This window comes from Diaporthe batatas (genome assembly GCF_019321695.1).
Source record: "Diaporthe batatas strain CRI 302-4 chromosome Unknown Contig00011, whole genome shotgun sequence".
Lineage (NCBI taxonomy): Eukaryota > Fungi > Ascomycota > Sordariomycetes > Diaporthales > Diaporthaceae > Diaporthe > Diaporthe batatas.
Genome location: NW_025408558.1, coordinates 283211 through 306412, shown reverse-complemented (window position 1 = coordinate 306412; position 23202 = coordinate 283211). Strand labels below are relative to the sequence as shown.

Here is a 23202-nt window from a genome sequence, read left to right as displayed (position 1 = left end):
CTGAACTAGGGAAGTTGTTCACCTGCTTGATTGTCTAGTCGCCGCAAAAGAGTTGGGCAACATTCTAGCGAAACGTCTCGGCGAACTCATATGCGGAGGGAGGGATAAGTGTTAGACCCTCCAAGTTAGCATAATCTGTGAAACTACTCTCCACGTTAATATTATCTAATAGGAGGTTATCTAATAGGAGGTTATCTAATAGAAGGGTATCTTATAGGAGGTTATTTAATAAAAGGGTATCTTATAGAAGGTTATCTAATAAAAGGTTATCTAATAAAAGGTTATCTAATAAAAGGTTATTTAATAAAAGGTTTTTTAATAAAAGGTTATTTAATAAAAGGTTATCTTATAAAAGAATATTTAATAGGAGTTAATATAATAGAATATTATTTAATAGAATAATATTTTATTAAAAGTTATTTAATAAAGAGTCTTATAAAAAAGTAATAAAAATAATAAAGTAAAAGTTATTTAATAAAGAATTATTTTATATTTTATATTTTATTTATATTCTTTATAAATAATACTTTTATTTATTATAATATATATAAAGTTTATTAAAATATATAAAATTAATTAATTAAATAATATAATTAAAAACTTTTAATATAAATAATAATAAACTTTAATTATTTTATATATTATTTTTAATATAAAGTTAAAATATTTATAATTATAATTACTTAATTAATTTATATTTAATTATTTTATTATATTATAATTTAATTTAACTTTTAATTTAATTTATATTTTTAAAATATTATAAAACTTTTAAATTTAAGTTTAAAACTTTTATAAATTTTAATATATTTTAAAGTAAATTTATAATTTACTAAGTTTTTAAAATATGTTAATTATTTTAAATACTAATAACTTTTATTTTAAAATAAAGATTTATTTTTATATAATTATAAATTTAAATATTATATATAATAATAAAATATAATTATTTTATTTAATTATATTTTAATTTAATAATATAATAAATTAAATGATTATTTTTATATAATTTTATTTATAAAATTAGTAAATAAATATTTATTTAAATAAAATTAAAAGAATGAAAAATTCATTATATATTTTAATTTTTAAAACTTTAATTATTTATTTTTAATTTAATAATAAAATTAAAATAATATAAATAATTTATATATATATATAAATTTTAATTAAAAATTAAAAATTATATTATTATAATATTATTTTTATATATATTTAAATTATTAATTAAATAATAATAGTAAATAATATATAAATAAAATTATTATTAAAATTAATAAAATAATATAAATATTTTAATAATTATAAATTTATTAATATAATTAAATATTTAAACTTTAAATAAAAGTGTTTAATTATTTTAACTTTTATATTAATTAATAATTATTAATACTTTAATATAATTAATAATAAATATAATACTTTTTAAGAAACTTTTAATTTTATAATTTAAATAATATTAAACTATTAATAAAAATTATTAAAGTAAATAAATATTATATATTTAAATATTTAAATAAATTAACTTATATATAAATTAATATTAACTACCTTTATACTTAAGATATAGCTAGATAGTAAGTAGGTTAGCCTTATAAATAAAATATAGATACTAGTACACCTAGAAGTCTTATAACTATATTATAGCTTCTCCTTAAGTTAATAGGGGCCTTTGGATGTCAACTAATTGACTTGTGTATCTTGGCATGTTTGGTGAAGATGTCCATGCAGTCATTACCTACAAATCTAGAGGATGTTCAATCCCAATTTCTTAAAGGCTTCCAGGCCCCTCTTCAGATCCTCAATTTCATCATCAGCCAGTTGGTTGCTTCTTGAGGCTTAATTCCTTCTAGAATGCTAGTAACTTAGAACCACTTCTTGCATTAGGAACTTGGGACCGCCAGGAGAGGTTCACAGGTCAATGATTCGTTCACGAGACCGCCGAGACAAGACGAGAGCACATACTTGACTGCTGTGCTCCCCGAAATACCTGCCCTCAATGAGACAGGCTGATTAGATCTGTCCATCTTGGATATGAGTACCTAGGCATGCCCCAGCATTGTCTATAGGCGCAGTCATGGTAGGAAGCACTAGTACCGTCGACCCACAAATCCTGAGGTTGAGGGCGAGAGGAAAGAATGTGCTTTACTCCTAGAAATGAACGCAGTGGTGTTTGCTTCAACCAGGCACAAACAAGTATTTGGCCGGGATGTCTCATTTTGGCCCCCATTGCACGTCTCCAGCTTTGCCAGGGAGTCACGACTTAACTGTGATGCTTCAGAAACTCCAATACCTTGCCCGAAACAATATAGTGCGCTTCCTCGGGAAGGTAATGCCCGATTCCGTCCCCAAGTGCAACTGGTTCATACCAAGTCCCAGGCTCAATCCAATCTCTCCAGATCTTTGCCACATCCATCTTGGCCCCAAGATTGTGCTGGGAGAACATGACCAAGGTTGGAACATCAATCTTTGCGCCTGCCTTCTGATCATCCTCCTGCTTCTTATATTCCGGTGCAGCCCCGGCAGCGTAGTCTTCACAGGTATGTCGTAGCGTCTCTTCCTCGTCAAACAGCTCCGCGTGGACCTCAAGCGCCCCGTCCGACTGAATGCTGGCTAGCCCTTCCTCACTGCCGGCCAGTCTGAGATGCCCATTTCGGCACCACTGCGCTCCGCCGTACGCCTTGATCATCTGGACAGCCACCTCGACGTTGGCAAGCAGTGGCCAGTGGAAGTACCCCGTCGCAACAGACGGGTTCGAGAAGTTATCCCATTGGACTTTCGTAGGTACAATGTCCATTAGAATCGCCCCAATAATCTGGAGCGCTTGATTAGCAAGTCGGCGGTGGATCGCCTAGGATCAGTCTCAATATTTACCTCTACAAAGGGAAAATCGGTTTTTGAGACCGCCAAGCGATGACAAATACGCGCCCCACGGTCATGTCCGCCGAGAATGAGACGCCGAGGTGGGCCCTCAGAGAGTTTGAAAACGAATTGGAGGGCCTCGAGGAGTGCACCGCCTACGTCTCTCGGTGCACTGGTCTTTGACGGGCTGCTGATGCCGTAACCCGGAAGCTCCGGTATGAAGAGTGAAACCTCCTTGTGGAGCTTCGGGACGACGTGGCGCCAGCTGCGAGGGGCTCCGGTCAGCTGTCTGTGTCTGCAAATCCGGTCGCTCGCGGCAACTTACATAAGGGAGGATTGAGGGTATCCGTGTACGAGGATCAAGATCGGGCCGTCACTGCCTAGGTCTGAGGCGTAGCTCACCACCTTGGATCCGCTCGTCGTGTTGGTTGCCTGCTTGCGCAGGTCCGGGTAGAAGTTTTTTGACTTGGCAGACATCTCTTTTGCTGCCCCAGTTGCTTGCTCTTGTCTCTGGGGATAGATTGCTTCGAAGGAGAAAATCTAGTCAATCAGCAGATCATTGAAGGGATAACATTATGAGTTCAAGAAGGGGTGGCCGTTTGTCCATATGAGAGACTGGGAGCTTAGCAATCTGATGTCATCTGCCGAGTGGAGGAACAGCTCGCGCGCCCTTCGGCAGCACAAGGCCGGCCCGTTTGGGAACTCGGCCGACTTCGGCTCCCATGAACTACTAGGTACCTGGGGAGAGAGGATTAGGCAGTCATGAAGCGAACCGAGGTGGGGGACAAACATGTTGATAACAAAACTCACTGCCCAGTACCTAAGGCGCTGAAGAGCTGCCCATTGCAGAAAGGAGTCAGCCCAACCCAGACGGCAAGGTCGAGCTTCTATTGGTGGCCTCAGGCAAGTCCCAATAAGGATTGCGAGAATCATACCTTAAGGTGCCGTCATACCAAGATGTCCTCACATAACAGCATGTAAGGCTATTTGTCTTTGGACACGCATCTATCAGACCGACCTTCTGTCCTGTGCTCACCTCGTTTGTTGTTTGCATGATCTATTGTTCTCACAAGATCTTTCCGTGTCTGAGAAATCCGGACTATGATTTTAAAGACCCTTCTGAACTCTTGCTTACCTAGGTAACTTGTGATTACTGCTACCAGAGATATTGGGGGATAAAAATATATAGTAATTCTTCTGCTCCCCAAGCCTTCTGTACCTATCAGAGCATTGAAGAGAGGGAGGGCTCAAACTCTCAGACTCGCCGGCGGTGTTGCTAAGAGATGGGGATGTAGGTTAAGGGCAGCACCTAGAGGAGCCCCTGTACATCTTATCATGTACCTAGGTAGGCGTCGAAAATTCATATTTGAATCAACAGCTATCCAAATACACCATCAGCCTGCTGCTGCGTATTGGAACCAAGGCTCTCGGCCATCCAACAGCACCTGGGCAGATGACTTTTCTCCTTCATCTCCCTCCAATCATTTTTATGAATTCTCAGAAACATCATGCTTCATTGTTAATATCACACCTTAGACCATATCAGTGATTTCTACAACATCCGAAGTTGGTCACCAGCTTGCAAAACCTGCTCACCCCTACCTGGCTGATTCCTTCCACACTCACTGAAGTTTCCAAAATCACAAGCCTAACAAGCCTGCTCATCTGCTTGCCTTCTCCCACCTCATCAACTGCTACTGGCAGTACCACTAGCGGACCTCTCCCTTTCTCGCCAGCTATGACCCCATCTGTAGCGGTAGCACTCCCCAGTCCTTGTCGGTACACACACTGGCTCTTCCAGTTGCCATCAACAACTCTTTCGATATCAATGACTACCAATTATCCGGTTGCTTCATCTTTGCTCACCACCTGCAACCTCATTCTCATCTTACTGACATCATCAGGACATCTTCCTCTTGCCACCTTGGTAACTCTATCTTCTCTTCTCATTGACAGCCACACAAGACCCTAATCTTATCCTCCTTCCGTTGCAAAGTGGCCATCACAACCCACTGTTTGGACAAGACTACCTGTCTTTGACAACTGCAGCTCAGCGTCCCCCCCTATCTCCTCCTATTGGTCACCTGAACCCATCCCAGGGCACTGACCTCATACTGAACAGAGTTGAGACTCTTCATCATTTCGAACCCTGGACGCACCTAGGCAAATAGACGAATGGCCTCTCTTTGACGACCGTCATTCTGTCTGCTCTGCTCTTAAACAGAATCGTTCCGCTCGTATCGACTGGGTGTCAGATTTTACTCACTCAAGCATCCCAAAAATCTGGCCAACCTACCCAAGTCAGCCGAATACTGCTCACCTAGCGTCAAACAGTCAAATCGTACCCGGAAGCTTTGAACCCCCGGTCCACCCAACATTATCAGGCTAGACTTGCCCGGCCGTTGGCCGCTGATTCATCATTTCGGGTAATAGGTACATGATATCTGACGTCCCCAGATCTTATCTGATTCACCAGTTGTGGTTCCACTGACGCTGCAGCTTGGCTAATCATCCCGCCTTCGGTAGACAGCCACGAATTTCAAGAAACAAGGAAATTGACCCACAGAGACTGATATCCACCTACACCTCATAGGGTTGGAATGTTGACATAACGTTCAAAACAATTTCTGTCAACTCACTTCTGGTGAAAGACCCAAAAGCTTGCCCCGTGCACTTTCAGAGAGAGCCTCATCGCCGAGCATACTCAAAGGCCAGAAAGCTTAGAGCATCCTCCTGCTTTCTCGGAGGTTCTTAGGCAAGGTCTTGCACATCTAGGCCACTTTCTGTGACCTATCTGGATTTCCACCCTCACATTACGAACCATATCATCAACACATTCCTACCATTCATTCCATGTGGATTCATCTGGCTTCCGAATCAGCCATTTCACAATACCACACAGCCTTCGGCCTTTACCTTCGAGTACCATCCAGGAACACAATCAACCAAACACTTCCCAAGGGGCGTCGAGAATCATAACGGTCTATCCGCCGGTTTCGACCGAGAGTTTCCACACTTGCGAAGCCACTCAGACAAATGTGAGCTTTTTTGCCTGCTTCACCCCCTGCCAGTGATGATTTCAAAACTTGGAAATGCCTGGTATCTAGTGGTAGCATACAAAAATAACTGACTACTACCCTAGGATACATCGCAGGAGCATCTGGTTTGACACCGAATAAAAACCTTGCGGCTGGGTTTTGAGACAATTGTGCACAAGCTTGAGATTGATCTCATCCTCGGTCCTCATACACCTGGAACTCAAGATACTGATTCGGATCCCAAACTGAGTGACTTCACTCACACGTAAGCTCAATCAGCAAACTAACATTTCCCATCGACTTCAGCACTAAGAGATTGATATTCCAACTCCACTCCACCTCCACCAACGGATTTGGGCCAATTACAGACGGACTCAACTTCAATTGCTTGTCTATTTTCAACAGCAGACATCTCTGCCTGAAGCTTGCTTCACTACCACCCAGACCAAACCACTGAACTTCCGGCAGAGATCACAAGGTACTGGCGTTTCGAGTCACGCATGGAGAATCCAAGCTATTCATAATCAAAAATAGCTTGCAGCATCTTTGCTCTTCTCCAGAATTGCAACATTGCCTCGCCTTTCCATATCAGTATTCGGTATCCACGCTCTCCATTCACTCGAGGGAATGTGATTTGGCTCGGTGGTTTGATAAATACCTCCCTGCAACTGATAGCGGAGGCCAGGATAAAATTGCTGAATTGAAGCGGTTCAGTCTTCCAGGCCCAGGAGTTGAGGTACAAGAATCAGGGAGTATCGTTCAGAGAGGGGAAACCTTTCAGCTACCGTCATTGTCGGAGCTAGCGTTCATCCGAAATTTCTATTGCGCTTAGAGGAGCTCAACTTTAGGGTTCAGTTTTCTAAAGCTGCTTCTCCCAGCCAAAGCTGTCAGCTGTCCCCGCCCTTTCACCAAAACGGGGAAAAGATTCAACGCGTCCCGTTTGTCTGCTTCCAGGCCACTAATCAGACTCTCCCCCAATCATCTCAACCCTCGACGAAGCCTTTCAGCAAGGTCATCAGAGAAGAGCCCATGATACAAGACAAAATGGCTTCCAGAATCTACCTGACCCTGAGGGAGACGACGGTCATGGTCGCTCGGCCAGCGACTTACCAGGATCTCTTGAAGGAGATCAGATTCCGCTTCCCAAATGTTGCGGCTGTAGACAGCCTCGTGGTACTTTTCCAGCCTACGCCCAATGACGGCCCGCTCGAGAATTGGGTGCAGGTGGCACCAAGCGCGTACGGCCATGTCCACGACAGCGCTGAGCTGTTCATCAACGTAGCTCATCCCCTTACCAAGGAATACATCCTGCCCTTGCCTGGTCGATCGGTGCCTAACCCCCAACTCAACAAACGTGTCCGACGAACAGATGGCCACGGAAAGCATGTTGGGGTCGAGCCTGGCAACCGAAACTTCGCGACGGAAAACGTCCAGGTGAGCAAGACAAGACACAGAGAGGTCTCCAGTGGGCCTAGAGGGGCTTCACAAGCCTTCGATAATTTCTCGATGAGCCTTGAGCTGGAGCGTCCTAGTGGTGATGCGTTCGCAAGCGGGTGGGGCGGCGCGTCCGAACGTTTTCGACGCTCAACAAAGCTTGTGCCCGACCTCATGGACTGCAAGGAGGCAGTCGGGCAGAGTGTCGGACAGTCAAACTTTTATCCAGCGGACGAGGAGGAAGGGATTGCTAACATCAAGCTGGGCGTGTACCAGGGGCGATACCGGGAGCAGTATCGGGGACAGTACCAGGGCCAGCCACCTACGGACGCGGGCTGGTACACCGATGGCGAGCACACCCAGATGGACCTGGATCGAGGCCAAGTCGAGGCCCAGCATCTCGCTGGTGGCCTCACAGAAGACCAGCTTGAGGGTGAGCAAGGTCCACAATTCTATTCCGACGGTGGCAACCGTAATTGGTTTGCTGCTTCCTCCTCCCCTCAGAATAATCCTGGAGCCTTGCCGGCAAGCCATAGAGGTTCTGAGATGCCCACAAGTCCAGAGTGGGGACACCACACCACAGCAGGATGGCGATGGGAAGGTTACAGGACTCCCTCTCCTGGACAATGGGACCCTTACCAAGGAGGATACAATTTTCCGGACCATGTGCCGAGCCGTTCTTGCTCTCCAGCTGATACTAGAGCTTGGAATCAGGAGGTCAATCCGGGTGGATGGAATGGCTATGATTCTGACCAGGGGTCTTCTCGTATAGTTGCAGGTTGGAGCCACCATCCTGAGGTTGGCCACCTCACCAGCGGCATCCATGCCAATGGCGCCTACACCAACGGAGTTACCACCAACGGTAGCTTGACCAATGGTGACGGCCAGCACTACGGGGCCAGAGAGTGGAGTCCCCGGCACCACCAGTCTGATACCCAATACTGGCGTCAGGATCTTCATGAAGAACCTGCTTCCAAGGCAAATGCTGGGCCGCATCCCCGTCGTGACCCTACCGAGGTTACCTATGGCTCCCCGAGACCAAGGATCCAAGGAAGCAACTCCGGATGGACCACTATAGGCCGAAAGAAGAATACCTGGACTGACATACCCTTACAGGAGGAGAGCGATCCAGAGCGGGCGCAGCCCAATGACAACGGCAACAACCATGCATGGGATGCACAGGCACCACAACAGAACTTCTTCCAAGGGATGACCAGTCTCGGGAGAGGCCCAGGCCATAGGTACGGTGGGGACGATACTAACGGATCCCAACAGGAGCAGAGACCCGGACGAGAGATAAGCTGGGGCTCGGACTTCTGGGGTGGACCGCCGCTCAACAGAAACCAGAGGGGCGCCTTCACGCACGATGACACGCCGGCATCTAAGCACTGGCGGTGATCCTTTCCTCTCTTCGAACCTTGTTGAGTCGACGCCTCGGACTCTCTCGAGCCAGGGTGATTCAGGGATCTCGGAGTTTGGGACCAACATGGATTTTGGTCCCTCCAACCATCACCAGCTCTATTTCCGTCTGTCGGCACTCAAATATTATTCTTATGGCTCCGATCGCCCCCCTTCTCTTATGTCAACCGCACAATTAATTCGATCGGAGTGCCGAAATATAATCATACCACACTCTAGGATGCCCCGGAAAGGGGGCCGAGCAGGCCAACCAAGCCTGCGAGGGCTCCAGGGGGCATATCACATTCTCGTGGAGATGGCTTCGGCAGCATTCATAATGCCGTCAGCCACAAGCCACTCGTTGGCCGTCACGAAAAGTCCTTCGCTCTACTTCCAATGCATGACAAAAACTCCGCATTTCCATTAGGAAGCACTTCAATGTGCTCTAAGCAGAACAAAATCAAACGTGATGAGTTGTGAATAATGCTGGATTTACATTTCCAGTTCTTCTCGCCATGAGTGACCGCTTGTGAGAGGTTTCATCATGATTGTTCTAGCATGTGCTAAAAAAGAAAAGTGAATTGTGGAATTTGTTGTATTCCGAACAGGCGCGGATCATCGAGACTCCGACCTTCACCAAGCATGCTCCTACAAGATTTATCATAACTTACCCCAAGTATCCATCCTCTCCCATTCCATCGCATCCAACCATTTCATAAAGTCCGAGTCCTGGCCCATACTAATTGGGGGCTCTGCACCAAAGCCGACATTCATACCCATAGAGAAACTCATATCCGGCAGGCCCATGACCATCCCATTCAATGACCCCAAGGTGTTTATAGGCGCACCATCCATTTCCATCATGGGAAGCACCCCTTGCGTCTGCTGGTGTGGCTGCAGCTGCTGCTCCTGCGCGTGGTTGCAGACGCTACCGCTGGTTGTCCTCTGAAGCGCCATCTGGGGCGGGCCAGGGCTGAGGATCCTGTCCAGGATCTTGGTGATAACCCTCTTCCCTTGCTCGCATACGCTGTAGCACCCGTCCGTGGGCTGAATGGACCCAAGTCGGGAGGCGAAAATGGCGAGGTCCTGAATGGTCTGGCTTCGAGGGAGCAGCGGCCGGTCTGGATACTGGGGGAGCATCTCCTGCTTGAGCAGCTCGATGGCCACGATGGCTGCGCTCCGAAGGCCGTGGCACGCTAGTGGTGAAGTTAGTCCTGCTACGGGTCCTAAAGTGTTGTATTCTAGATCATTCCAAAACATGAAAGACGGGGATCCGTAAGAGGTGAAAAGTGATACTGACCGAGGATGAAGCTGAAGCTGGTCTTGAACATTGTCGCGATGTCGTGGCGGACTGTGATCTGCAGGACGTCCTTGAAGATGTCCAGCGCGGTCGCTATCAGCTTCTCGGGCGTCGCTCCCGTTTTGCGGATCAGGACTGGACATCGTGTGTGAGCATGATTGTTTCTCCCGATTTGCAAGTGCGTTGGGTATGTGCTCACCTCGCTGTAGCAAAAGCTCGTTCGAGCGCCGGCCATTACGCAAGACGATGATATGTAGGGCCTGTAGCGGCTTAGTGGCCGAGGCATCGGTGAAGTCGAAGGGACCCATGGAAGGCATAGCCAGGAAGTCTGGCAACGACGACCAGTGCGCATCGTGCTTCTCTTGTATTGTCTTTGCACGAGCAAGGACTTCGTCGCGTGTGTAGTGGCCCAAGGCAAGATCAATCACATCCTCGCGGCGCATAGCACAATTCGCATCTGTTCGGAGTCAATGACCGAATTGGATTTCAGCGAGAAAGGAACTCACAAGCACGAGTCAGCCCGGCATATTGCAAGTTTCCGGCTGTGTTGTACCCATCTTTGTCGAGGGACGCGAGCGTAGCTTCGAGCTCAGGGCGCGCTTGTATGCTTCCCAACATGTCTGGTCAGCAGCTTATTGACGAGAAGTCAAGGGCGTCTTGGAAGATGCGGGTGTGGGACTTACAGTTGCCTCTCTGTCAAATCCAAGGGTGGCTCGATTGTACAGTAACGATACGACAGTCGCGGCGGGCGCCCGAGGAATGAGGCAATACTTATCTCCTGGAAGTAGGAGCACATGAAGGCACGCTTGCGCATCTCGGCCAGGAAGAACGGCACCTTGTCGTCAGCTTTGCTGCCTTGATGCAGGCCCATTGCAATGGCTGCGCTATGCGCCTCCCCTGTCGCCCTATAGGCCGAGTAATCTCTGTCCCCCTTGACAGCACCCACAAGAGCCGAGTCCTCGCTCAAGAGCCAGACAAACAAATCGTCAAGAACTTCACAGTACCGACAGAATGCAAGGCAGTCCTCGGAGACCTGCTTCGTGGTGTTTATAAGGCATTGGCGTGTCACTTCACCTTCAACAAACAGCTGATCTGACTCAGATGTCTCAATGGCACAGAGGCCTATGTTTGCGGCAATCAATCCCAAGGTTTCCCAGCGGAGCCCCGGACCCGTGGCTAGACGTGCCCATTCCAAGGCGGTTGTTTTCCCGGTGAACACCAATGGGGTCAGGGTATTTCTCCATATCAACTCGCTGAGTTTCCGTATCTTGGCCGGCTCCTGGCTTGCGAGTGTGTCTCCGTGGTCGACTACGAGCTTCAGCAGCCACTCCTTCATGATGGCCTCGATCACAATTCCTTGAGTGCCTTGGCAGACTTCGTACCACCGGGAGATAAAGCGGTGGATCATGGACCTGCGCCTGAAGAATGACAGAACCTTGCATCCCTGTGTTATCTTTTCATTGCTGATATGGATTCTTTGTTGCTGTGTGCTAATGGCGGCATCCAGGTCTGCAGAAACGGGCTCGAGAATGCACAAGCCTTCAGACAAGATGTTCGAATACGAGTTCGGGCCGAGGAAGCCTGCGTTCTTGCGGACCTCTGGAGCACGCTCATAATCCAACAAAGGTGCAGATGCTGCCCTATGAAATGGTTGGCACACAACATGGCCAGGGGCGGGAGTGGAGGTGTCGGAGTTGAACGGGGCTGTGGCGTTCAATGTCCATTCTTCCGAGATACCAGGTGACGAGGAGCTCGACTCGATAGACTGAGCGACAACGTGTGGACTGGCCTGGGAAGCCGATGATGAAGGAGTGGGGATGGCCCTTGGAGGAGTTCGAGTCCGGCCGGGGTGCTGCTGGCAGTGTCAGTCTCAATCACCAGCCAAGAGTGGGGCGAAAATAAGAAGGCAGATACAAACGCTTCTGCGCAGTGAACGGGCCTGTCTGCGGACTTGGGGCAGAAGCTGGTGGGTTTGTGGGCGATAGAGGGGAGAGGAATAGACATCTAACGAAAGGCGCATATCTAACCTGCGTGAGTGGGTTGGGGTGATAGAAGCATTGGTCGGTCCGCTGGCGCTTGACACAGCGCCCACAAGCCGGAACCACATCTTGAAGAGTTTAATTGTCAGTCAACGCATCATCGTGTCAAGCTTGAGGCGGCGTCATTTTTGTGTTTTTCGTGTCTCAAAGCCCATTGTGTCTCGGGATCTGGTTCCGTCTCGCGGAATCGGACAATACCCTCGAGCAGGTTCGAGATATATTCACCCTGGGGCATGTCCGGCGGTGGGTCGGAACTCACGATCACACCTGAGCTTGCTCTTGCGGCATGGCTCACAGGACTGCAGCTTCCCATTCCTCCTGTATTTCTCGGTCAGGCTTGAGCTGGAGCTACGGCCAGACGAGATGCCCTGAACGCCGGTATTGGCGAGTCGTGACATGTTGGGCGGATTACACGTTGCATGTGTCAGTACGAACTGAAAGCATCCAGCACAGATCAGGGGTTTCAAGCTCGGCAGGGTCTCAGAAACCCGCGTGTGTTGTGTGGATTTTGCCAATAGGGAATCCAGCGAGGCGGCCAGAAGGAGAATGGATAACGCGACGGTTGTCGGTATACCTAGGTACGGGCCTGTGAGAAGGGAGACGCACCGACTGAAGAGGACGTTGGGAGGCTCGGAGCTCGGAGTTCGCTGCAAAGTATTCCGCAGGACCCGGCAAGACGCCTGCTCTAACCACTTCAGGCTTGCCGAATCCTTCCCATGGTCGGAATCAAAAACGACTAGGCTTAGCTGCTGAGCTCCGGGCCAGATGAGTCAGGCACATGCACGCCTGGTGGCTTAGACGCGCAACGTTAGACCATTGCGTTGGTGCGTTGGACTCAGAATTCGTCATTTCGGAGTCAGACCGGTGGAGGTTGAGTAAGACGGACAAACATAACACCAGAGCTAAATCGGCAAGATCCAATGAGCAAAACATGCATTCCCTGCGCCCTTTGTGTAACCCCTAGGCGATCAGGCAGATATAATATGAAAACCTGCCAAGGAGACCGTGACGAGGCCGTACAGGCATACAATGTGTATGTATAAAGACTTTGCGACCGTCCGGCCCTGAGGCATCAAGTCATCCGAGTCTCCACAGTGCACTGATACTACCTGACATTTGAAGCCCAGTCTAGCTCCCCCTTGACTCCTCCTCCTCGACTCAATCACTTGACCAAGATGCCTTCCAAGCTCAACATCTTCTCCAAGAGCTCACGCTCCAAGTCTGGCAACGGCCGCACCAATTTCGAGAGGCTGCACGAGCCCCGCGGCTCCACGGAGTCCTCAACACCCTTGAACGAGTCCTTCAACCTTGCACAAGAGAAACAAAAGGCAAGGGAAGCCATGCGACAAAGACAAGCCGAGGAGTTCCTCTCAAAACAGGGCTACGTGAGTCTGCCATGGACAACTCGAAGCCACCGCCCAGCGCACTGACAGGTTGCTGACAGTCGGCCACCTTCCCTGGCTTTCCTCCCTACAGACAATGATGGCTCGAAATTCTGGAGCATTCAAGGGACCCATCTGAGAATGGAGCTGGTGTTTGATTTAGCTGCCAATCTAGTGGGCTCCGTTTGTGTCTTGTTGCTTTGGTCATGATATCCCTGGGCTGGCGTTTGACGATTGTTTTTTATCGGCCATGGCGTGGTAAAAGGATCTCTACAAGATGATCTGTCTGGAATGCGTCAAAACGGGGTCAGCTTACAAGCTGTGGAAAATTGGATTCATGGTGGTTATTGGCCAGGAACCTGTTTCTAAAGTGTCACCAGCAGATGTAAAAATCAACTATGTGTCTTGCTGTCATACATGCTGAGTGTTGCCTTGATAACAATACAAATGTTCAAAGAAGTCATCCTATTCTGCAAGTGAACCAACCTCAAGCATTAGACACCTGGCCTCATCCTCCCACAACACCAAGGATCCAACTCCAGAATGCAACTCCAGCGACAAGGCACTACCAACCATGGCAAACGCCATCATTCTCATCTATAGTTAGAACCCTTGGGGATTGACACTTCATCCCCAAGCCTGCCGACTACACAACCCTGATGGTCAATGCTTGAGCCAAGATTTGCAAGCTCAATGGATTCACAACATTCCAAGGTTGTCTTCCATTTCACACCAGAGAAGTACAATACTGAAATCCAGATTGACGACATCATGGTGCTTTCTATAAAGTACATGATGGTGTGGTTCTTTGCATTACCACCAATGGCTCTGTTCTAACTCAAAGTGCTCACCCTGATATTAAGGACCAAAACTCTAAGGTCCTAGCTTAGGGCCACACCTGTTCTTCAATAAAGAGAGAGGAAGTTTACACACCTAAATTTAAAAGCTATATACCCACTTATAACTAATTAAGTTTTCTTATATTTTTATATAATAAATTAATATCTATAAAAGTTTAATATTATAAATAAATTATTATTAATTATAATTAAAAGAAATTTATATAATTATATAAATTAAATATTATATATTTAATTAATTCTTTTAAATATAAAATTAAAAACTTATAATTATAAAATTTTAATTAATTTTTATTTAATTACTTTATTATATTATAATTTAATTTAATTTTTAATTTTACTTAAATTTTTAAAAGTTTATTTAATATTTTTAAGTAAATTAAATTTAAATTAAACCTTTTAAATTTAAGTTTAAAACTTTTATAAATTTTAATTTACTTTAAATTAAATTTATAATTCCTTAATCTTTTAAAATATATTAATTATTTTAAATAATAATAACTTTTCTTTAAAATAAAAATTATTTTTATATAATTATAAATTTAATTATTAATAATTATTTTTATTTTTATTTATAAATTATTAAAATTATAAATTTAAATATTATATATAATAATAAAGTGTAGTTATTTTATTTAATTATATTTTAATTTAATAATATAATAAGTTAAATAATTACTTTTACATAGTTTTATTTATAAAGTTAATAAATGAATATTTATTTAAATAAAGTTAAAACCTTTAAAAATAATAACTTTAATTTTTAATAAATTAATTTATATTAAAATTAATAATATTAATTTAAATTAATTAACTATAATTTAATATATTAATATAAAAATACATTTTTAATAATAAAGAATATTATAAATATAATAAATTATAAATTTATTATAAAATATTTTATATAATAAATTTAATTAAATTAATTTTAAAAATATATTATATTTTATTTTTAAAATTTTAATTATTTATTTTTAATTTAATAATAAACTTAAAAATATAAATAATTTATATTTAATTTATATATATATATATATATATATATATATATATTTATATATATTATAAATTTATTTTATTTTTAAATATAAAGTTAAAAACTTATAATTATAATTTTTAATTAAATTTTATTTAATTATTTTATTATATTATAACTTAATTTAACCTTTTAAATATAAGGTTAAAAGATTTATAATTATAATTTTATAATTAATTTTTATTTAATTATATTATATTATTATAATTTTATTTAATTTTTAATTTTATTTAAGCTTTTAAGTTTTTAACTTTGATATTTTTAAAGAAGTTAAAACTTTATATTTTTAATTTTAAGTTTAAAATTTTATAAATTTTAATATATTTTAAATTAAGTTTATAATTTTTAACTTTTTAAAAATATATTAACTATTTTAAATATTAATAACTTTTCTTTAAAGTAAAGGTTTATTTTTATATAATTATAAATTTAATTATTAATAGTTATTTTCTTTTATTTATAATAAAGCTATTAGAACTATAAACCTAGATATTATATATAATAATAGAGTATAATTACTTTATTTAGTTGTTTCTTAGTTTAATTAAGTAACTACTTTTAAGTAGTTTTACTTATAATATAGTGAAGCTAATAAATAGGTATTTATTTAAGTAGAGCTAGAACCCTTAAAGGAATAATAGCTTTATTTTTACTTATTTTAGCTAACTTATATTTATAGAAGGCTTAAGTTATATAACAACCTTATATATAGTGCTTAATAGCGTTAAGATTAGGTAGTTTATAGTCTATAATAGCTTTAACTTTTAATATATTAACTTAAATAAACTACGTATAGCCTAATATATTAATATAAAAAGGTATTTTTTAATAATAAATAGTATTATAAATAATTATAAAGTTATTATAAAAGTTTTATATAATAAACTTAGTTAAATTAATCTTTAAAAATATATTATATTTTATTCCTTTAAGATTTTAACTATTTATTTTTAGTTTAATAGTAGAACTAAAAAATATAAATAGTTTATAATTTAATCTAATTTTTAACTTTATTTAAACCTTTTTAAGTTTTTAATATTTTTCCTTTAAGGAAATTAAATTTAAAAAAGCTTTTAAATTTAAATTTAAGATTTCTATAAATTTTAATTTCCTTTAAATTAAGCTTATAATTTTAAAAATATATTAATTATTTTAAATATTAATAACTTCTTTTAAAGTAAAGGTTTACTTTTATATAGTTATAAACTTAATTATTAATAATTATTTCTTCTTTTATTTATAATAAAACTATTAAAATTATAAACTTAAATAATAAAGTATAATTACTTTATTTAAAGGTTATCTCTTAATTTAATAAGTTATATAATAAGTTAAGTAATTACTTTAAAGTAGTTTTACTTATAATATAATAAAGTTAATAAATAGATATTTATTTAAATAAAGTTAGAACCTTAATTAGGAAAATAGTAGCTTTAGTTTTATTTATTTTAATTAACTTATATTTATTTAAATTATATAATAATCTTATATATAATACTTAATAATATTAAAATTAACCTATAGTTTATAATAACTTTAACTTTTAATAAATTAAATATAGCTTAATATATTAATATAAAAAGATATTTTTAATAATAAATAGTATTATAAATATAATAGATTAATAAGTTATTATAAAAGTTTTATATAATAAATTTAATTAAATTAATCTTTAAAAGAAATATTATATTTTATTTTTAAAACTTTAACTATTTATTTTTAACTTTATAATAAAATTAAAAATATAAATAGTTTATAAATTTATTTTAAAGTATATTAAAATTTATAAAAGTTTAAGATTTAAATATAAATCTTTTAATTTAAAAATTATATTTATAAATAAAAATATTTTTAAAATTTAAAAACTTATATTAAATTAAATTAAATTATAATAAAAACTAAATAAATAAAAACTAATTTTAAAATTATAATTATATATTTTTAATTATATATTTTAAAAAAATAAAATTAATTATAATAAATAATAAAATTAAAAAATAATATATATTATTAAAGTTATATTTAAAGTAATTTAAATATATAATTTAATATTATCCTTTAAGATATTACTTAAGCTTTATAATATAAAGACTTAAAGTTTATATTAAATAGAGTGGATTTAAAGAGTAGGGTTACTTAAGGAAGAAAGGAAGGTTACCCTTTAGGCTTTAAGGTGAGAGGTAATGGTATGGCAGCCTTATCGATAAGGGGACCTGTAGGAACCCCTGTGGGGCCCACCTACCACCCTTGACCCCTGGCCCTAACTTCCTTCTAACAAACCTTGGGGTGTAAATGTGAGTTTCCGGCCGTCAATGTGGCCAAGAAAATCTAGGCTTGGATCGGCAGTTGTAACAGAGGTCTCCGCGAATATCTAGCACATGCTATCTAGCCGAAGCAAACCCGAGAAGACCTGCAGAACAGAATGCTTATCACACATCTTCCTCTGCTTATCTTTTGAAGTAACATGGCTTGCCGGTTGTACAGTCTCGCTAACCCCACTGGTGATTCCTCAAAGATGTCATCAGCTTTGATAAGGTGCTTGGGGATAATTTCTGTAAAGCATAACCGGACCCTACATACATATGTATGTAGTCGGTGACCATTCCCATCACGCAATTCTGAATCATTTACCCCTCCCCAAGCTGCATTCCATGTTCGAGAGTAGTCCCTGCGTTTTCTCTCATGTGGCCTGAGGAACATCTATGGTAATATGATACAGAGAAAGCCGCATAATTCACACAAAAATTCTAGCCCTTCAAGTTCGTATACTTCAGCGTGTTCTGGCCGCCTACAAGCCGCACCCAAAACCAGGGCACATACCCAGGCATCTCTTATTTGTGCACACCCTACCCTTTGAATTCTTTGTTTACCAAACCCCTTCCTTCGTGGCCTATTCTTGCCATTATGGCCGACGAAAATGGAGTGCTCGTCTTGAGTCAAGGGGTAGGATATGGCATCGTGGTCGGCATCGGAGCCTTCTTTGCCCTCATGATGTAAGTGCACAACAAGCATGATGAAACAAGTACCTTCAAAGTTGCTGGACAAGACACTAACGTTCTTGAACAGGTTGGCTATAACCTACCTTCAGAATCGCTACACCACTTACTCCACCAAACAGTCTGAAGAGTTCAACACCGCATCGCGAAGCGTCAAACCGGGGCTAATCGCAGCGGGTATCGTCAGCTCGTGGACATGGAGCTCGACACTTCTCACGTCCAGCACCTTTGCTTACTCGTACGGAATAGGTGGCCCAATGTGGTACGCCGCAATGGGATCATCACAGATCCTCCTTTTCTCGTTGATTGCCATAAAGATCAAGACCAACGCCCCCGGCGCTCATACCTTCCCGGAGATCATCCTTGCGCACCATGGACGCTTAAACCATGTCACTTACCTATTCTTCGCGTTCGCAACCAACCTCCTGGTGGGATCCTGCCTCGTCTTGGGAGGCAGCCAGGTCGTCGGCGCTCTGTCGGGCGTTAATGTCTATGGGGCCTGCTTCCTTATCCCGCTGGTCGTCGCGGCATATGTCATCGCCGGAGGCCTCAGGAGTACATTCATTGCCGACTACGCGCACACGGTGATCGTTTTCGTGGCAATTCTTACCTTCGGGTTCAGCATGTACGCGACGAGTGCGACGGTCGGGAGCATTGACAAATTCTATGACTTGCTCCTTGAGGCCGGCAGGAACATGCCGATCTCGGGAAATGCTCACAACGGATCGTACTTGACCTTCAAGTCGGATGATGGACTCGTTTTCGCAATCGACTTGCTCGTTGCAGGGTTTTGCACAGTCTGGTTGGACCAGGCCTACTGGCAACGCGCGATCGCCTCGCGACCCGAGACATCGGTGAAAGCATATTTGTTTGGCGGGATCGCATGGTATGGCATCCCATTTGGATTCGCCACAGCCATGGGACTCGGCTGCGCAGCATTGACATCCAACCCCTCGTTTCCAACATATCCCAACCCGCTCTCGGCTGCGCAGAATGGCAGTGGTCTTTCCGCCCCTTCGGCGGCTATTGCGTTGATGGGCAAGGGGGGAGCGGGACTTCTGCTCCTCCTGCTGTTCATGGCCGTCACGAGTGCGACGAGCGCCGAGTTGATTGCAGTATCGAGCCTTGTTACGTTTGACCTGTTCAAAACGTACATAAAGCCGGCCGCGACTTCTGATGAGCTCGTACGAATAAGTCATTATGGGATCATTGCTTTCTCCATAATTCTGGCCTCATTCTGCTGCGTACTGAACGCTGTTGACATCAACCTGACCTGGGTGCTTACGGTCCTGGGCGTGATTGTAGGTGGTGCCTCTATACCGGTTGGATTGATCCTACTATGGGAGCCAATGTCGTCTGTAGCAGCCTTGCTCTCGCCATTGATTGGAACCGCGCTGGGTCTAGTTGCTTGGTTCGTCGTGACCAGGCTCCGCAGTGGGAGTATTTCGGTAGAAACGACGGGCGATGTCACGAACGCCGTTGCTGGAAACGTCACCTCGTGTTGCACCGGTGTCATCATGGCGTTCGTGTTGACATGCCTCTTCCCATCGAAATGGGGAGCGACGGAAGCCCGAAGCGACCTTCTGGCAAAGATCAGACTAGACAAGATCCTGCATGGTGTTCCCACTGGTTCGACACAAGACGGAAGAGCTCCCGGAAATCGTGCTGAATCGGACTTGGAAAAGGCCGTCAAAGGCCCAATTACACCCCAGGAGGAGAGTGGCACACCTCATACTGCCTCGGACCCGACACCGGAACCGGTTGCTCCCACGGGGAACGCGATCGTGGATTTCCTCGAGGCTTCGTATTCACAGCCTATGGATCCTCAACAAGCCAGGGCCGCAACAAGGCTTGCTTATGGATTCAATATTGCATACTGGGCTGTAGCAATGATTCTGGTTCCATTTACATTTTTCGGCACCGGGTGGGAGATGACACGAGCGGGTTTCAAGGGATGGTGTGTTGTGTCTTTCATGTGGGTATGGTTCAGTGCGCTAATATGTGTAATGTGGCCAATTTGGGAGAGTCGAGAAACAATGTGGGCAATTGTCAAGGGCATATCGCACGATGCTCGTGGCAAGGGGAAGGCATGAAAGGCGTGCAGTGCTCACAGTTCGTCAACTCCGAGAGGGCTCTTAGTACCGAGGATTTCCTCGATACCCTCCCCGCCTGAGTGTGTCTGTAAAAGTCATCACGGAGCAATGTTATCAGAGAGGTTGGGTAAGATCTGACTGGCCGCGGGTGCGTGACTTGCTTCCAAGTTGCCTAGGGCCGGAGTTTAGCCTGGCGCACGATAATGTCCTGCTCAACCCCTCTCTGACGTCTCCCCAGCTCCCCAAGCTTTGGTTTGTGTCTTGTGAGTCCACGCTTCTTAGCATGCGCTTGTTGCTCAATATTCAGCATCCAGTTCTTTCTGTCCGCCATAATCGACCAAAATGACTTCACCAGAACGCAATGGGCTCTTACAAGAGCAGGCTCAGGGAAACCCGCCCGCCGACAACTCCGATGAAGGGCCGTTCACCCTTCTAGTCTTTCCATTCTCGCTCTATTCCATCATGGCACGATTTGCCATCGAACTTGGAAAAGAATACCACCGAGGGGCCAAGGGATTGCCCAAGATCATCCTCAAGCTCCTCAATCTTCACCGAGACGAGAATCTCTCAGAGTGGTTTCTCACTGAGATCAACCCGAATGGTCAGGTGCCCGTCATGACCCGCGAACGCCGAAACGGGTCGACGAAGCCACAACTTGAAATTACACCGGAGAGCACGGCGATTTCAAAATTCTTCGCAGAGCGCTTCTTTCCGGGCTTGCTCGGAGGCTCGCATAAAGGAGAAATTGACAGGCTGTTAGGACAACTGCACCAGATACAAGCTTTCTCGTTGAGCATCAAAAGCCCTACAGAGGAGCAGGCGGTAGAAGTACCAGACCCAGGCCTCAACGAGCTGCTCGCCAGAACAAGGATATCTGATAAATATCGGCGAGCACTCGAGTATAAAAAGGAACAGTAAGTAGGACGATTCGATGCTTGCACGTATCCCAAGGTCTGTGTGGTTAATAGCGACAGCTACGACAACAATTTGGCCTTCGCATTGCGCCCAGAGAACATTGCAAAGGCAAAAGCCCAAGCCGCCGAGCTTTTCGAAGAACTTCTGCACCTCTATAGGCAACACCACTCGAGCCCGGCCGCGGAGCAAGAGCAAGACATCTGGCTGTTCGGAGCCGCCACTGGCCCAACCATTCTGGACGCACACGTTGTGGCTTTGATAGCTCGCGTCGACGATGCTGGTCAGCCGGAACTGGTGCCAGGCGACTTGTTGACATATGCACGAAGGATCTGCAGCCTACCGGCCTGGGAGGCTGTGAATCATGGCAGAAAGACAAAGTGGAATAAGACTTATGGGCAGGTTCACCTTCTTGAAGACTTTTAGGGACGAGGCTGGACCCGGAGCGGCTCGATTCTTCGACCTCAAACTTAGAAAGCTTTCCAAGTTGCGTTCGTCAATTGTGCTCGGGTGTCCCGTCGGTAGCCATAGAGGAGCGTAAATCCTGGCCAACTGGCTGAAGTGACTGTTCGCTCAACTGGATGAATGATAGTAATGAAGTGGGTGGGCCGCCATTTAGATCTGAAAGCGTGGTGTAACCGGATGACCGATGCATGTCTTAGTGCTGGTTTCTTGTGAAAATTACGCGCTCCATGTGATAATGGCTCTTTTCATGAGGTACCTAGGTATACTGTGAGTTCAATCGAACTGCTCACGACGGAGACTATATCCCGAATACCCGATGAGCCCGAGGAAGCGGGCTTTAGTCTCGACTGCCCGGACATTGTAGCTCATCACGAGAGAATGGCTACCTAGGCATGTCGCCGATGCAGACCCGTTATTACAAGGATGTCATGGCTACGGGCCAGTCAACGGACCGTGGCAGTACCAAAACGCCAGGGTCTGGCCTGGCAAGACCGTCGTGAAGGGTGTGAATTCGGAGAGGCTTATCGTCAAGAAAGTAGCCGTGTGGCGGCCAAAATAGTGCCGAAAGGGTGAGTTTGTCGGGTGAAGCCGGCCCCACCCGGCCGGCCCAGTCCAATGATCGAATTTGGATATGCCTCGAGATCTCGGCGGCACCACGCATTTTAACTAGGGCCTAAGGCCGCTAACAAGGAGACACAATCACCATTACTTGTCAGGGGTTAAGCCGCGGTGTGCGCTCTTTCTCGACGACGGCGGCTTTGGGAATGGAGCCAGCTCGGTCCGTTTTTCAAGCGGTGGGTGTGGGTCTGCGGGCTTGAAGTGGACACTTCTGACACTCTGGGGCACTCTGGGGTGATCCACAGCCCCGAACACCCCGTATCAGGCGCTGACACGGCACGATGGAAGGGCCGTTTGCTGCAGCCTGCAGGAGGCTGCTTTGGGGCCCTGGGGGAGAGATAAGGGGTGCACCGGACAGGCACGGGCCGTTTTTCCTAGTCGAAGCCATCGTGACCTTGGGAGAGGACATTTGTGCGAATCGTCAGGTGTCTTTCATGAGTCGCTAACTATGCGCGCTGTCACTTTCTGGGTGAGTGAATTGCAAAATGCCGCGCCTGTGCCTGGACTCCGGGGTTCTGTAGGCGTGACCTGTCAGGTCTGGCACATGCAAACGGAGACAACTTCCATCGAGTCATCGATCGATGGAGAGGGTTGCTGTATTGGAGTGCCTGGCGGCGAAAATAGACGGCGGCACGGCGGAACTGGCGGATCGAGCTGTTCCAGCAATCCAGCCACCCAAGTCCCTGGAGTGTGCAAAATCTGCCAGTCAGAACAGCCGCTGCACAGCACGTTGTGGCCCTGTACGGCTGCTGAAGTGCTGTGAATC

The 23202-nt window shown here is 43.7% G+C and overlaps 5 protein-coding genes across 5 annotated transcripts; 3 read left to right on the top strand and 2 right to left on the bottom strand.

Annotated features, from left to right (window-relative positions):
* Positions 1 to 2142: 2142 nt before the first annotated feature.
* Positions 2143 to 3632, bottom strand: KVR01_009041 (uncharacterized protein). Its single transcript, XM_044784071.1, has 3 exons — positions 3188 to 3632; positions 2875 to 3127; positions 2143 to 2815 (listed from the first exon to the last, which is right to left on the bottom strand). The coding sequence occupies exons 1-3, from the start codon at positions 3337 to 3339 to the stop codon at positions 2264 to 2266; spliced, it is 957 nt and encodes a 318-aa protein (XP_044641543.1). The 5' UTR covers positions 3340 to 3632; the 3' UTR covers positions 2143 to 2263.
* Positions 3633 to 6986: 3354 nt separating this feature from the next.
* KVR01_009016 (uncharacterized protein) lies at positions 6987 to 8732 on the top strand (the record flags this gene model as incomplete). Its single annotated transcript, XM_044793022.1, has 2 exons — positions 6987 to 8002; positions 8201 to 8732. The coding sequence occupies 2 exons, from the start codon at positions 6987 to 6989 to the stop codon at positions 8730 to 8732; spliced, it is 1548 nt and encodes a 515-aa protein (XP_044641518.1).
* Positions 8733 to 9219: 487 nt separating this feature from the next.
* Positions 9220 to 12640, bottom strand: KVR01_009054 (uncharacterized protein). Its single transcript, XM_044793679.1, has 7 exons — positions 12331 to 12640; positions 12060 to 12139; positions 10716 to 11884; positions 10539 to 10639; positions 10232 to 10489; positions 10033 to 10167; positions 9220 to 9928 (listed from the first exon to the last, which is right to left on the bottom strand). Exons 1-7 carry the CDS (start codon positions 12467 to 12469, stop codon positions 9393 to 9395), a joined length of 2418 nt encoding a protein of 805 aa, XP_044641556.1. The 5' UTR covers positions 12470 to 12640; the 3' UTR covers positions 9220 to 9392.
* Positions 12641 to 12946: 306 nt separating this feature from the next.
* Positions 12947 to 13867, top strand: KVR01_009220 (uncharacterized protein). Its single transcript, XM_044793839.1, has 2 exons — positions 12947 to 13456; positions 13548 to 13867. The coding sequence occupies exons 1-2, from the start codon at positions 13247 to 13249 to the stop codon at positions 13590 to 13592; spliced, it is 255 nt and encodes an 84-aa protein (XP_044641722.1). The 5' UTR covers positions 12947 to 13246; the 3' UTR covers positions 13593 to 13867.
* Positions 13868 to 18256: 4389 nt separating this feature from the next.
* Positions 18257 to 21359, top strand: KVR01_009465 (uncharacterized protein; the record flags this gene model as incomplete). Its single annotated transcript, XM_044782778.1, has 4 exons — positions 18257 to 18345; positions 18419 to 20036; positions 20067 to 20309; positions 20820 to 21359. 4 exons carry the CDS (start codon positions 18257 to 18259, stop codon positions 21357 to 21359), a joined length of 2490 nt encoding a protein of 829 aa, XP_044641967.1.
* Positions 21360 to 23202: the final 1843 nt, after the last annotated feature.